Below are 13,790 nucleotides of genomic sequence, written 5' to 3' on the forward strand. Positions count from 1 at the left end.
ACTTTAATTGTATAACTATCCCGCTTGCACTTAACTTATGGAAATTATCGCACTGAACCGCTCTGATGAGGAATACATGTAATAAACACTGACACGCGAGTTTTTCACACCTTTATTGACATTACACAACAGATTAACACCAATAAGCTGTCGGTGTTGTTTAACCTCGAGGCGATTATAATCGGTTCAACGGACGGTTGAATAGCAATCAACATGTGATTGCCGCCATCTTTGAATTGTCTTAAAATACATGAAGTTGCAATAAACGGATTTGAATCAGAAATCAAATGGAAGGTTGGAGAAAAAATGGGATCCAAGCACCCCCCGCGTTATATTGGATTCAGCGTTATAACGGAGCGCGTTGTATTGGAGTTACAGTGTAGTACCTCTTTTAGTAGCTAGATATCTTCCAGTATTTGCAACTAGTACCTCTTTTAGTAGCCAGATATCTTCCAGTATTAACAACAAGTACCTCTTTTAGTAGCTAGATATCTACCAGTATTTACAACTAGTACCTCTTTTAGTAGCTAGATATCTTCCAGTATTTACAACTAGTACCTCTTTTAGTAGCCAGATATCTTTCAGTATTTACAACAAGTACTTCTTTTCATAGCTAGATATCTTCCAGTATTAACAACTAGTACGTCTTTTAGTAGCTAGATATCATCCAGTATTTACAAGTAGTACCTCTTTTAGTACCGTAATTACTCTATGTTTTCGGACACTTAAAAATAATTATTTTTTTTCGTGTCCGAAAACTTAGATACGAAAAATATTCACAAAATACAGGTGTCTGAAAACTTAAGAGTCGAAAATTGAAGTGTCCGAAAATAGCGGCAATTGTATCAACGACTACCGGTAAAAACACACGCTTGTAAAATACCATGCCATAAAGTATAAATTACAGTTATATATGTTTGCACTGCATTTTAAATAATTTTAAATGCTTAACTTATTTTACAGAAAGTTACTACAAGGTTGTACTTTGACCAACAAGTTCAAAGATGAGCATGTGATGTACCGATACTCACTAGTATGAGCCTGTAATTAACGCAATAAAAAAGCAAACAATGAATTCTTTGTTTGTTCATTTCCCATAGTTGTCTAACACATTCCATTGTTCGTAAAACTTAGATAGAGTGCATCTCACTTTGAACCGTTTAGTATTTGTCAGTTATTTTATTGAGAAGGGGTAGTACCATTGCGGTAGATAATTGAACTGTTAATTGGCAGTACCCCTGGTAATTGTCATAACGCTTATGCTATCGGGCGAAACCATTGTTTAATACTGGTTTAAAAGGTTATTTATACAATAACGCAAATGTAATGGTCCGTTGCCCTCAGGCATGCACCTGCCATGTTTTATGATGTTAATCTGGTTGTGAAACCCCATGATCAAAGTGCCATTAGATATCAAAAACAGGACCGAAATTTGGTAAAAAAGCGCTGTAAAATATTCTGTCCGAAAACTTGAGACATTAATTATAGACGAAAACTCGTGTATCCCAAATTAAGAGTCTTGAAAAATAATTATTTTTGCTAAAAAAAGGGGTTTCTAAAAACTTAGAGTGTCCGAAAATATAGAGTTATTACGGTAGCTAGATATCTTCCAGTATTTACAACTAGTACCTCTTTTAGTAGCTAGATATCTTCCAGTATTTGCAAGTAGCACCTTTTAGTAACTTGATGTATTCCAGTATTTACAACTTGTACCTCTTTTAGTAGCTAGATATCTTCCAGTTGCATCTCATTTTATGTTCAGCGATTTTTTTCCTTCTTTATAAATAACCGGAAAACTGCACTTTCCCAAGTAGGAAAAAACTACAAATTTTCCAATTACATGTAGTTAGTTGCTTGAACCTAAGTAAATATAATATTCACAACTTAACAATATTTAGTTATCAATTTTGAAGTATTTGGCAGCAAAAAATCAAATACACCAATTTCCCAATATGAAGACTTCTCAATGCGAATTTTCCAAATTTATGGGTTTTTCGCACACAATTTTCCCAATAGGGCTGGTACGGGTACTTTTCCAAATTGGGCAAAAAAAATCGCTGATGTTTTGTAGACCTATTTCAATATCTGCCAATAGCATCATGTCATGTTATGTTTTCTAGACGTATTGCCTATCAAGAGGCGTCCCAGACGTTTGGTGTGATCTCTATGAGGACGGACCTGCAGGACGGCTCCAGTGTGACCCCATCCCGCCAGAGCGCCAGCACCCACGCCTCCTCCACCTCCAACAGCAGCAACAGCAAGATGGTGAACACGGGAACCAGCATGATGGGAGACCACATGTACGGGGATGAGATAGAAGTGCACTCACTGCTGGTTATTGACCAGCACACATTTGAAGGTAAGACTATATATAACACGATTGTGGACACTGAACTTCATGAGCTCTTAAGGGCCATCACTGCCATCTCAGAGAGTTGTTACCCTTGGATTGCAAAGATACTTTTCTAATGAAGTTATTATTTCCATGTGTTACTGTAAACGAATAGAAATTTGTTGGTATGATTTTTCATGGTTTAATAAAAAACAACTAAATCGTTGACACGTAATTTCGTGGATTTCAAATTGAAAACAACTAATTTGTTGAATACAGATACGTAGTTTCGTGGATTTCAAATTTTCGGGGAAAACTGACCATCATTATAATTAAACTTTTATTAAAACAATCAGAGTAATAACGAAGCATAATCTGCTAATCTGTGTTGACGGCAAGACTTGAGGTTACTGTGCACTGAAGCATGAAAGTGCTGCCGATAATTGTCGATAAGAGCAATAAAGCAGTGCACTTGTGGGTCCCAGCTCGCTAATTGCCATCAATGTTGTTTTTACAATATTTGCAATTCTCAGCTCAATTGGTCCCCTAGTAGTAACAATTGAGTAATAAGGTCCCCAAAACACGCGTGTGAAAACCGTTATGTCTCCTTTAACTTTAATTGGCACTAATTGACATATGTGATAAATCTGCAAACTGTTAATTTATCGACATAAAAGAGAGCAATCGTTGATGTACAGTTTAAATACTGTGCTTGATTTAAAAAGTAATTGTCAGAAATGACATTCGAAAATGGCCAATTTCGGATAAAAAATGGATAAATAGGTACTTGAATTCGTGGTTCAGAGGATCAAAGAAATCCACGAAAATTCCTACCACACAAAATTTAATGGTTTTACAGTATCTTGTGAAGCCCTGATCCAAATTTGTCTTGCAAAATCTTACAGGCTGGACATGGGCATTGTGTCATGTTCAGAACCAGAGACTTTTTATGGAGTTATTGCCCTTTTGTTGCAAATAACACGTTTAAATTGTCGTGCAAGATCTCAGGAATTTGGAAGCCCATTTGGAAGGCATGTTTTGCCTCAACTTCCCTACTAATGGGTCAAACACATATTTTGAGGTTGTTCCAGTCTGATTATCATTGATTAATGTTATTGCCTTTTGATTATAATTTTGCTTATTTTTCTTTTAAAATGCTTAAAATCAAACATGACCATTGACAAAGCTCGTTATTGGAGAATACCCATTAGTTTTTCTGATTTACTTGATCGTTAACATTTTAACTAGAGGAAAACTAAAACTAATTATGTTACAGAACACATAATAACAGCAATCATGTTGTGTCTATGACAGTGCTACATGCCCACACCCTGTTACCTAATGAGTTTGCCACCAGCCTCCTGTCCACAAAGCTCGGAGATGACCCCAACACATACTACATTGTGGGCACAGCGTTTGTACACCCAGAGGAGGCAGAACCAAAACGGGGCAGAATCGTAGTATTTCATTGTAACGATGGTAAGTCATAGTGAATTATGTCGTGAATTACCATCAATATTTTTTATCTTAACTGTGTTTGGTGTAGGTTATCACCTACAAGACCTACATTTACAGTAAGTAATGTTTGTTAAAACAAAATGACAGCCTTAGCCTTTTTATTTCACACAACTTGCTTTTAGTTTGATATAGTTGTCACAATGTTGGTTATGCGTGACTGCATGCATACGTCCCCGCCTTCCTGGATCTTAGTTTTCAATTTGTGGGTATTGTTTTTACATAAATGTTCAGTGCATGAAAACGTTGCCTCATGTTTAACAGCCTTGACTCTAGCAAATTTAGGCAAAATACTCTTAACCTTGTGTTCAATTTTTATCATTCATCAAGCAATTTTAGAATAACTTTCAACAAATGTTTATCATGTAGAGATGGTGTGTTGCATAAAGACCAAATGGTCTGGCTTAAAGGTGAAGGTCACAAAAGGAGGTCGACATATGCTTGCAAAGCTTGTCCAGACTTGCAATTTATCATACATCAGATCAGAACATTTTAAAATAACTTCCCACAAATGTTAAAAATGCTGAGATGGCCTGATACACAGAAGACTGATGCTAGCTCGAAAGTAAATACAGTAGATTCCCTTTTATTTAATATTTGAATATTGAATATTTGGCTAATTTGAGTAAAGATTGAAAACAAGGAACCATCTGTATCCAATCCAAATATAAAAGCATCACTTAATCGACTAAAATATGGTGTCATCCATTTAATTGAATAGCTTATTATATTTTGTAGACATTATATTGAATTAAAAATCTCATCTCCCAGGTTACCAATTGTAGCTTTTATTTTGACAGCTGCACTTTAAGGACTGTGATTGTTTTCATTTTACACCAACATCTTAGCATTGTCTGTTTTAAGTCCTGTGACAAACAGGTGTATACTGATGGCCAAGTATAACAAGCCAAATGACTAATAAAAAAAATCTTGATGACAAAGTACATACATGTTATGGCTGTAAAATCATTACATATAAAAAATGCTGTCCAACCAATTTCAGTTTTGTATTGAATTATGTGCATTTAATGCAACAAAATACTGCATCACTTCAATATGTGCATGAAATATAAAAGATGTACAATAACCCTTTGGACTGTTTCTACACCATTTATCAGGTACTTATATAATGAATTGATAAAACATCTAGACAATCTATTAGCTTGAAGGTCAATGTCACATGTAATGGTCGATTCTAAAATAGTAAAAATAATTGCATCATAAAGGTTGTGCATAATAAAACATCATCATTCACATGACTATGTGTAAATACCTTGCATCAAATATTTTATAACAACCTTTTGCATGCAAGTTTGATGTCCCTAGCTCAAAGGTCAAGGATGTACTTTAAGGTCAATACTTAAAATACTCCATCCCTCTAGCTTCGTTGATAAATAGTCTATTTTTTGTGGGCGGTTATTTTTAGGGAAGGTGATTCAAGTGGCAGAGGAAGAGATCCCAGGTGCTGCTTATTCCTTGTGCGAGTTTAACGGCAAGCTTCTGGCCAGTGTCAACAGTACTGTAAGTTCAAAAAATCAAAGTGCTGAGTTTTTTCTGATAGTGTTTTAAATGTTTATCACAGTCATTGACCCATAAACTGTGGTAAGCTTTTCAACTAACTATCAATGTTGAAGGTTGTAGATTGGCAAGTAACTTGTCACATTGAGACTTCACTAACTATCAATGTTGAAGGTTGTAGATTGGCAAGTAACTTGTCACATTGAGACTTATAGTGTTTTACTCATTCAAAACCATTGGAAAGTTGGCTTTCTTTAATTGGCTATTATCTGTCATTAGTTAGCTATTGCAGTAGCACCTTCAGAAAGAATATAAAAGAAATCATCAAATTACTGGTCATTAATATTGAAAATATATTTAAGCCTTCTTTTCTGTCCCCATATTTCTTCTAATCATGTTCAAAATTTCCCGTCTTAGGTTCGCTTGTTTGAATGGCGGACATTTGCAAAGGAACTGAACATGGAGTGTTCCCATTTCAACAACATCATTGCCTTGTTCTTGAAGACCAAAGGGGACTTCATCTTGGTGGGCGATCTCATGCGCTCAATAACACTGCTCCTCTACAAACCCATGGAGGGAACATTTGAAGAGGTAAGAGCATGATCACAGGGGTACAGTATTTTAAATTAACACATATATCCAGTATTATGCATTTTACACTTGTTAATTGTAATGAATTTTGCGTCTGTCCATTATTATGAATTTTACTCGTGGCCAGTATTTTACATTCCTGTCCAATATTTATGAATTTTATTGGTATGAGAATATACTTGTCCATTATTATGAACTCTATTCCTGTTCATAAATATGTCTAATATTTTGAATTTTACTTGTTTTTATACCCACGCAGTCCGCCTGTCTGTCTGTCCATCTGGAAACTTTAACATTGGCCATAACTTTTGCAATATTGAAGATAGCAACTTGATATTTGGCATGCATGTGTATCTCATGAAGCTGCACATTTTGAGTGGTGAAAGGTCAAGGTCATCCCTCAAGGTCAAAGGTCAAAAAAACAAAATCGAAGGGAAGTAACAAGCTTTAAAGGGAGATAATTTCTATTTTACATCATTTTGCAGGTACAGATCAATTTTACAAGGGAAGTAAAAAAATTTTAAAGGATATAATAAAAAACAAATTTTAGGGTCAAGGTTATCCTTCAAGGTCAAAAGTAAAAAAAATACAATCTAAGGGAAGCAATAAGCTATTGAAGGGAGATAATTTATAAACCTGCCAAATGATATATTGAAATTTTATTTCAAAGCGGCGCATTAGGGGGCATTGTGTTTATGACCAACACATCTCTTGTTCTCTGTAGTTTCTTTCAGCATTCTCTATATAAAGTCATAAAGTCTGACTTGAAAAGTTGCATTTATTCTGTTGACAAAGATGGAAATATAGATTGGGAGAATCGCATGTGTTCAAACATTTACTAGAAATTAGGGATGGGAATCGTATTTGAAATCGGTATCTGGATAACCATATCCACTATCCGAATATATCCGGATATCCTTATTATTTTGTAAGTAAACTACAAAAGGCTTTTACCAGCATCTCAACACTGTGAATACGTTTATTTGCACTGTTTACAGAATAACAAACAATATAACGCATTTATATGATTTCTTTATTTAAATAATTTTATTTATAAGAAAAATATCAAAGTCGCAAAATGAATATTTTCTTCTAAGTCGCTATTTAGTCTTTTCCTTAGCTTTATTAGTAGCAAGCCGTCGGGAGCACAGGCTCAGATGGAACTGATGTTTCCGGAACTGCCAGACTACTTTTGGCGACATATGCCAGTTTGGGAAATCGCAATTCATTGCGACTCCACCAATAGATTGTTAATAAAATAGTTATAACAAACACAACTTTATTTAAAAAAAAAAGTATAACAGATAAATATTGATTGACCAAGTGAAAAACGTTTATTTTATTGGGTAGAGAAAATTTTTCCATTCTGTTGCACCTGTCGATTGAAGCCAAGTAGCCAAATGGCGTCACTTATTGTGAAGTAAGGACCATAAAACAAAACACGAAAGGGCAAGTTGGTTATTATGCATCTCGGCCATTATCACCAAGGTGATCTCGAACTGGCAGGGGCACTTGTGAGCAACAACCAATTAACAGATTTATGTCAGCCTGTCAATGATGTCTGGTATACAGATTAACGTCTAAATATTCTATAAGGAACATAGTGTGCATAACAACAGGGGTAATATAGTTTAATCAAGTATTTGGATCCTCATTCACAATTCGGATACTTGACCAGTATTCGGATATCCGGATAATTGTTACCATCCCTACTAGACATGAATGCATCTCTTATATATATGATGTATCTTTTGATTTAATTACTATGCATTTATTCACCATTCTGTGGGTTATTCTACAACAAACTATGATAAAACAATTATTTCTCAAGTAGAGACAGAAATACTGTTGGCAGCATTCATTTTTTTTAATATCGGTAGGCAATTAATTTTTATGAGGTCTTTATATACAGTAGTCAAAATTCTGTATTTTTATATTTAATTAAGAGGTTTTTAACCCTTTCCCACTCAGAAGCAAAGTGAAAATGGCTATGTGCAAACAGCATTAAACCAGAACAGTCTGCGAGTAACTCACCGTCTGTTCAGGTTGCATCCGTGACTAAGGGTTGGAAATGAAGCCTTTTAAATTTGAATCTAGTAAGAAAGGTCTTTAATTCAATGTAACTTTCTAAGGGACTACAAACACGTCAAAATACGTATATAAGTGGTAAAGGGTACCCTTATTTGTGTGTAATACTGTATCTGCATTAGGCCCAGTAGTTTTTGTCCCCCCCCCCCCCCAACACACACACACACTGACTCATGTCTATATGTGCTGTCAGATCGCACGTGACTGCAATCCCAACTGGATGTCAGCTGTGGAGATCCTGGATGATGACATCTTCCTGGGGGCAGAGAATAGCTTCAACCTGTTCACTTGCCATAAAGACAGGTGTGTATGTCGAGAATAGCTTCAACCTGTTCACTTGCCATAAAGACAGGTGTGTATGTAGAGAATAGCTTAAACCTGTTCACTTGCCATAAAGACAGGTGTGTATGTCGAGGATAGCTTCAAACTGTTCACTTGCCACAAAGACAGGTGTGTATGTCGAGGATAGCTTCAACCTGTTCACCAGTCATAAAGACAGGTGTGTATGTAGAGAATAGCTTCAACCTGTTCACTTGCCACAAAGACAGGTGTGTATGTAGAGAACAGCTTCAACCTGTTCACTTGCCACAAAGACAGGTGTGTATGTCGAGGATAGCTTCAACCTGTTCACCTGCCGTAAAGACAGGTGTGTATGTAGAGAATAGCTTCAACCTTTTCACTTGCCATAAAGACAGGTGTGTATGTAGAGAACAGCTTCAACTTGTTCACCTGCCACAAAGACAGGTGTGTATGTCGAGGATTGCTTCAACCTGTTCACTTGCCATTCAGACAGGTGTGTATGTAGAGAATAGCTTCAACCTGTTCACTTGCCATAAAGACAGGTGTGTATGTAGAGAACAGCTTCAACCTGTCACTTGCCAACCTGTTCACTTGCCATAAGGACAGTTGTGTATGTAGAGAACAGCTCAAACCTGTTCACTTGACATAAAAGACAGGTGTGTATGTAGAGAATAGCTTCAACCTGTTCACTTGCCACAAAGACAGTTGTGTATGAAGAGAACAGCTCCAACCTGTCCTCTTGACATAAAGACAGATGTGTATGTAGAGAAAATCTTCAACCTGTTCACTTGCCATATAGACAGGTGTGCATGTAGAGAATAGCTTCAACCTGTTCACTTGCCATAAAGACAGGTGTGTATGTAGAGAAAATCTTCAACCTGTTCACTTGCCATAAGGACATGTGTGTATGTAGAGAATAGCTTCAACCTTTTCACTTGCCATAAAGACAGGTGTGTATGTAGAGAATAGCTTAAACCTGTTCACTTGCCAGAAGGACATGTGTGTATGTAGAGAAAATCTTCAACCTGTTCACTTGCCATAAAGACAGGTGTGCATGTAGAGAATAGCTTCAACCTGTTCACTTGCCATAAAGACAGGTATGTATGTAGAGAAAATCTTCAACCTGTTCACTTGCCATATAGACAGGTGTGTATGTAGAGAAAATCTTCAACCTGTTCACCTGCCATAAAGACAGGTGTGTATGTAGAGAATAGCTTCAACCTGTTCACTTGCCATATAGACATGTGTGTATGTAGAGAATAGCTTCAACCTTTTCACTTGCCATAAGGACATGTGTGTATGTAGAGAAAATCTTCAACCTGTTCACTTGCCATAAAGACAGGTGTGTATGTAGAGAATAGCTTCAACCTGTTCACTTGCCATAAAGACAGGTGTGTATGTAGAGAAAATCTTCAACCTGTTCACTTGCCATATAGACAGGTGTGTATGTAGAGAATAGCTTCAACCTTTTCACTTGCCATAAAGACAGGTGTGTATGTAGAGAATAGCTTCAACCTGTTCACTTGCCATAAAGACATGTGTGTATGTAGAGAATAGCTTCAACCTGTTCACTTGCCATATAGACAGGTGTGTATGTCAAGAATAGCTTCAACCTGTTCACTTGCCATAAAGACAGGTGTGTATGTAGAGAATAGCTTCAACCTGTTCACTTGCCATATAGACAGGTGTGCATGTAGAGAATAGCTTCAACCTGTTCACTTGCCATAAAGACAGGTGTGTATGTAGAGAAAATCTTCAACCTGTTCACTTGCCATATAGACAGGTGTGTATGAAGAGAATAGCTTCAGCCTTTTCACTTGCCATAAAGACAGGTGTGTATGTAGAGAATAGCTTCAACATGTTCACTTGCCATAAAGACATGTGTGTATGTAGAGAATAGCTTCAACCTGTTCACTTGCCATATAGACAGGTGTGTATGTCGAGAATAGCTTCAACCTGTTCACTTGCCATAAAGACAGGTGTGTATGTAGAGAATAGCTTCAACCTGTTCACTTGCCATGAAGACAGGTGTGTATGTACAGAAATATTAAAGCGTACAATTATACTTGTAGTCTTCAATAAAAGTTACTTGTATGCAGGGTTGACTTTAAATAAGCATTGTGTGTATTGATAGTCATCAAATACACCTTTGCTCGAGGATATTCCTCAAACATATCTTCCTTATTTGGTTAGTCTTCAAATAAATCTTGTATATGTGGGTTCAAATTTTGCAATATTGAAGATAGCAACTTGATATTTGGCATGCATGTGCATCTCATAGGGCTGCACTTTTTAGTGCTGAAAGGTCAAGGTCATCCCTCAAGGTCAAAGGTCACTTATATGGGGGAGCAATAGTGTTTTGAAAACACATCTTGTTTTAAAATAAATCTTATGCATGGCAAGGGTCATCCTATATATGTTGACTGAACAGATTGACCCTGTATGACACTGAACGAATACACATTAAACCCAGTTTTCCTTTTGCATGCCACATATACAGTTGTATGGGTGGCCACACCTCAGAACTAATGTGATAGAGCTCTGTATTGCCCTGTATTCAGCGCTGCCACAACAGATGAGGAGAGACAGAACCTCCAGGAGACAGGACTCTTCCATCTTGGGGAGTTTGTCAACGTGTTTAGACACGGTATGATGTCACTATCTCATCACCTGATTACAAGAACATTTATCATTTGTAGACATGACTTTTGTTGAATTGTTGGTGGATTTCCTTTTTATATTTTAAACTTGAAAAATCTAATTGATACAAACCACTGGCCTGATTTCAAAATAAGTTCACACATTTTTTTTTTGGTGTAACAACAATTTTGTTTATATTGTGGATTGTTAAAAAAAAAGCATGGCCACTGTTGGATATGGCAGTTAAATGGACGTCAACCAGTGAAACCGGTAGGGGATACCACAGGCTGGATTTCAGTTTCCCCAGGATTATTGCCAATGTTCCTTATCTATTTCGAAAAGTTTGTAAATTGGCAAAATTTGCATTTTCAAACTCCAGATGCAACTTTCATGCATTAATATATTTGCAACCTTTTTAGAAATAATATTGTCATTGCAACCTTTACTATGTGTACAGGTTCTCTAGTGATGCAACATGCCTTTGAGAGTACCACTCCCACCCAAGGCTCTGTCCTGATAGGGACTGTCAATGGAGCCATTGGTAAGTGCCAGTAACTCCTACTGGGTATACAGTGGGGTAGGGCTGTGGTTTATTTGAGAGTACTATCCCTCCCAAAATGGTTCTGTCCTGATAGGGATTGTCAATGGAGCCGTTGATAAGTGCCGGTAACTCATACTGGGTACCGATATACAGTGGGGTAGGGCTGTGGTTAATTAGAGTGTACCACCCCCACCTGGGACTCTTAACCATAAGGGACCATTGTTAAGAATGGTTATGGGGTTTTAGCTTGATTCTAAGCATTCAATTGTGAATGAACTTTCACATAAGTGCAGTACATCCCACAAGAACAGCAGAGGCATAAAATGTTTCTTCTTACAATTAAAAACATTTCATATCATCAACATTAACAAAGTTAATTTACAAATAAAAACATTGCATAATGTAGAATATTGGGAACATGTATATGCCATCATAAAATTATAATCACATGTTCATTAATCCTGTCATTTAAATTTCCTAGACAACCTTATGTGCAGCATATAACAGTTGCACTGTCCGTCTTTGTGCAGTCCGGCTGTCAGAATGTCTATCTGAAAACAACTGACAGATATTGATGGAGTTTAGAACAAATTGAAGCATATGTTAACCATTATGGATGACTTTGGGCGCTTAAAACCTGTTTCCTTACCACAAAGGTCAAGATCACATTTAAAGGTCAATGGTCAAATAAGGCTATAAAACAGCTTGAAAATTCCTGTCACAGCCATTACTTTGCCATACATTGATAGATTTCAATATGTGTTCATGCAACCTCAAGGTCACACTTGGAGGTTAAAGGTCAATTTGAAAATTTGGGTTTCAGTATTAACTTGGCCATATACATGTATTTGTTTTGAAATAACTTGGCACAAATGTTAACCATCATAATATGCTATGTAACACATCCATCTCTCTAACTCAAATTAGAGGTTCAAGTTCAAATTTAAAAATAAAAGTAGAATGTGGGAGCATATTTGTCCTTTTGAAGCATGTCTGGTTCCATTGAATATTGAAAATAGATGTCAGTGTAAGTATGTACTGGTCTTTTGTATTCAATACTGAAACTTAAACTGGATTTGGGTCATATTATCTTAAGGTACATGTACATACTAATCCTGCTGGTCTTATATGCTGGCTGTATAATATGCAGTGTCTCTGCTCTGCAGGCCTGGTGACTCAGCTGCCAGCAGACCTCTTCAATTTCCTGCTCGAGGTGCAGAACAAGCTGGCCAAGGTGATCAAGAGTGTTGGCAAGATTGACCACGCTTTGTATCCTTAACATACCAATAGACTGACTCCAGGGTGGGCTACAGTAGGAAAAACAACCATGGTCTCGATAACCAAGCTGACCCATTCCACATGTAAATCCTTTCAAAATCACATACTGTATCAACTATATTTTTTAAGAATCTACACTGTACTCTTGTGGATTGTTGTTGAATTGTTTGAGAGAAAACATATATATGCTGGGTTTTGTATAATTTAAGGCAAAACAAGTTAGTTAAAGCCTGACAAATACTCTTAAAAATGTTATGTATTTTTATACCACCATTACTCTTTAAAATGTTATAAAATGGGGACTATATAGGAGTCACTTTGTCGGTCAGTCTGTCTGTCGGTCTGTGCCGAAAATTTCTTCGGATCTTCACCAAACTTGATCAGAAGTTGTATCTAATTGATGTCTAAGTCAATTTTAAATCTGGGTCATGCCAGGTCAAAAACTAGGTCACAGGGTCACTTAGTGCATTTCAAGGGTTTAGCATGGTGTCCGCTCTCTAATTGAAGTAGTATTCATCTGATCTTTACCAAACTTGGTCAGAAGTTGTATCAAGACAATATCTAGGTCAAGTTTGAATATGGGTCATGCCGGGTCAAAAACAGAAAGTTTGTCCAGACCATAACTATGTCATTTATCGTTAGATTTTAAAATGACTTGGTACATTTGCTCACCATCATGGGATGGTGTGTCATGCAAAGAAGTACGTAGATATCTCCAAGGTCAAGGTCACACTTGGAGTTGCCCATAAATGAGCTTGTCCAGGCCATAACTGTGTCATTTGTTGTGAGACTTTAAAATCATTTGGCACATTTGTTCACCATCAATGGACGGTGTGTCATGCGAAAGAATTATGTCAATATGTCCAAGGTCAAGGTCACACTTTGAGTTCAAATGTCAAAAATGGCCATAAATGAGCTTCCCCGAGCCATAACTATGTCGTTCATGGTGAGATTTTAAAATCATTTGGCACATTTGTTTACCATCAT

The 13,790-nt window shown here is 36.7% G+C and overlaps 1 protein-coding gene across 2 annotated transcripts in view; it reads left to right on the forward strand.

The window, feature by feature from the left end:
• Positions 1–13,790, forward strand: part of LOC127831978 (DNA damage-binding protein 1-like) — a 63,707-nt gene that overhangs the window by 43,811 nt on the left and 6,106 nt on the right. For both annotated transcript variants that reach the window (XM_052357109.1, XM_052357116.1), the window contains exons 18-25: positions 2,121–2,359; positions 3,647–3,811; positions 5,274–5,368; positions 5,783–5,956; positions 8,238–8,347; positions 10,906–10,991; positions 11,442–11,525; positions 12,692–12,794. In XM_052357109.1, the coding sequence (XP_052213069.1) occupies positions 2,121–2,359; positions 3,647–3,811; positions 5,274–5,368; positions 5,783–5,956; positions 8,238–8,347; positions 10,906–10,991; positions 11,442–11,525; positions 12,692–12,794 (1,056 nt within the window). The remainder of the gene's footprint in view (positions 1–2,120; positions 2,360–3,646; positions 3,812–5,273; positions 5,369–5,782; positions 5,957–8,237; positions 8,348–10,905; positions 10,992–11,441; positions 11,526–12,691; positions 12,795–13,790) is intronic.

This window comes from Dreissena polymorpha, chromosome 1 (genome assembly GCF_020536995.1).
Source record: "Dreissena polymorpha isolate Duluth1 chromosome 1, UMN_Dpol_1.0, whole genome shotgun sequence".
NCBI classification, from domain to species: domain Eukaryota; kingdom Metazoa; phylum Mollusca; class Bivalvia; order Myida; family Dreissenidae; genus Dreissena; species Dreissena polymorpha.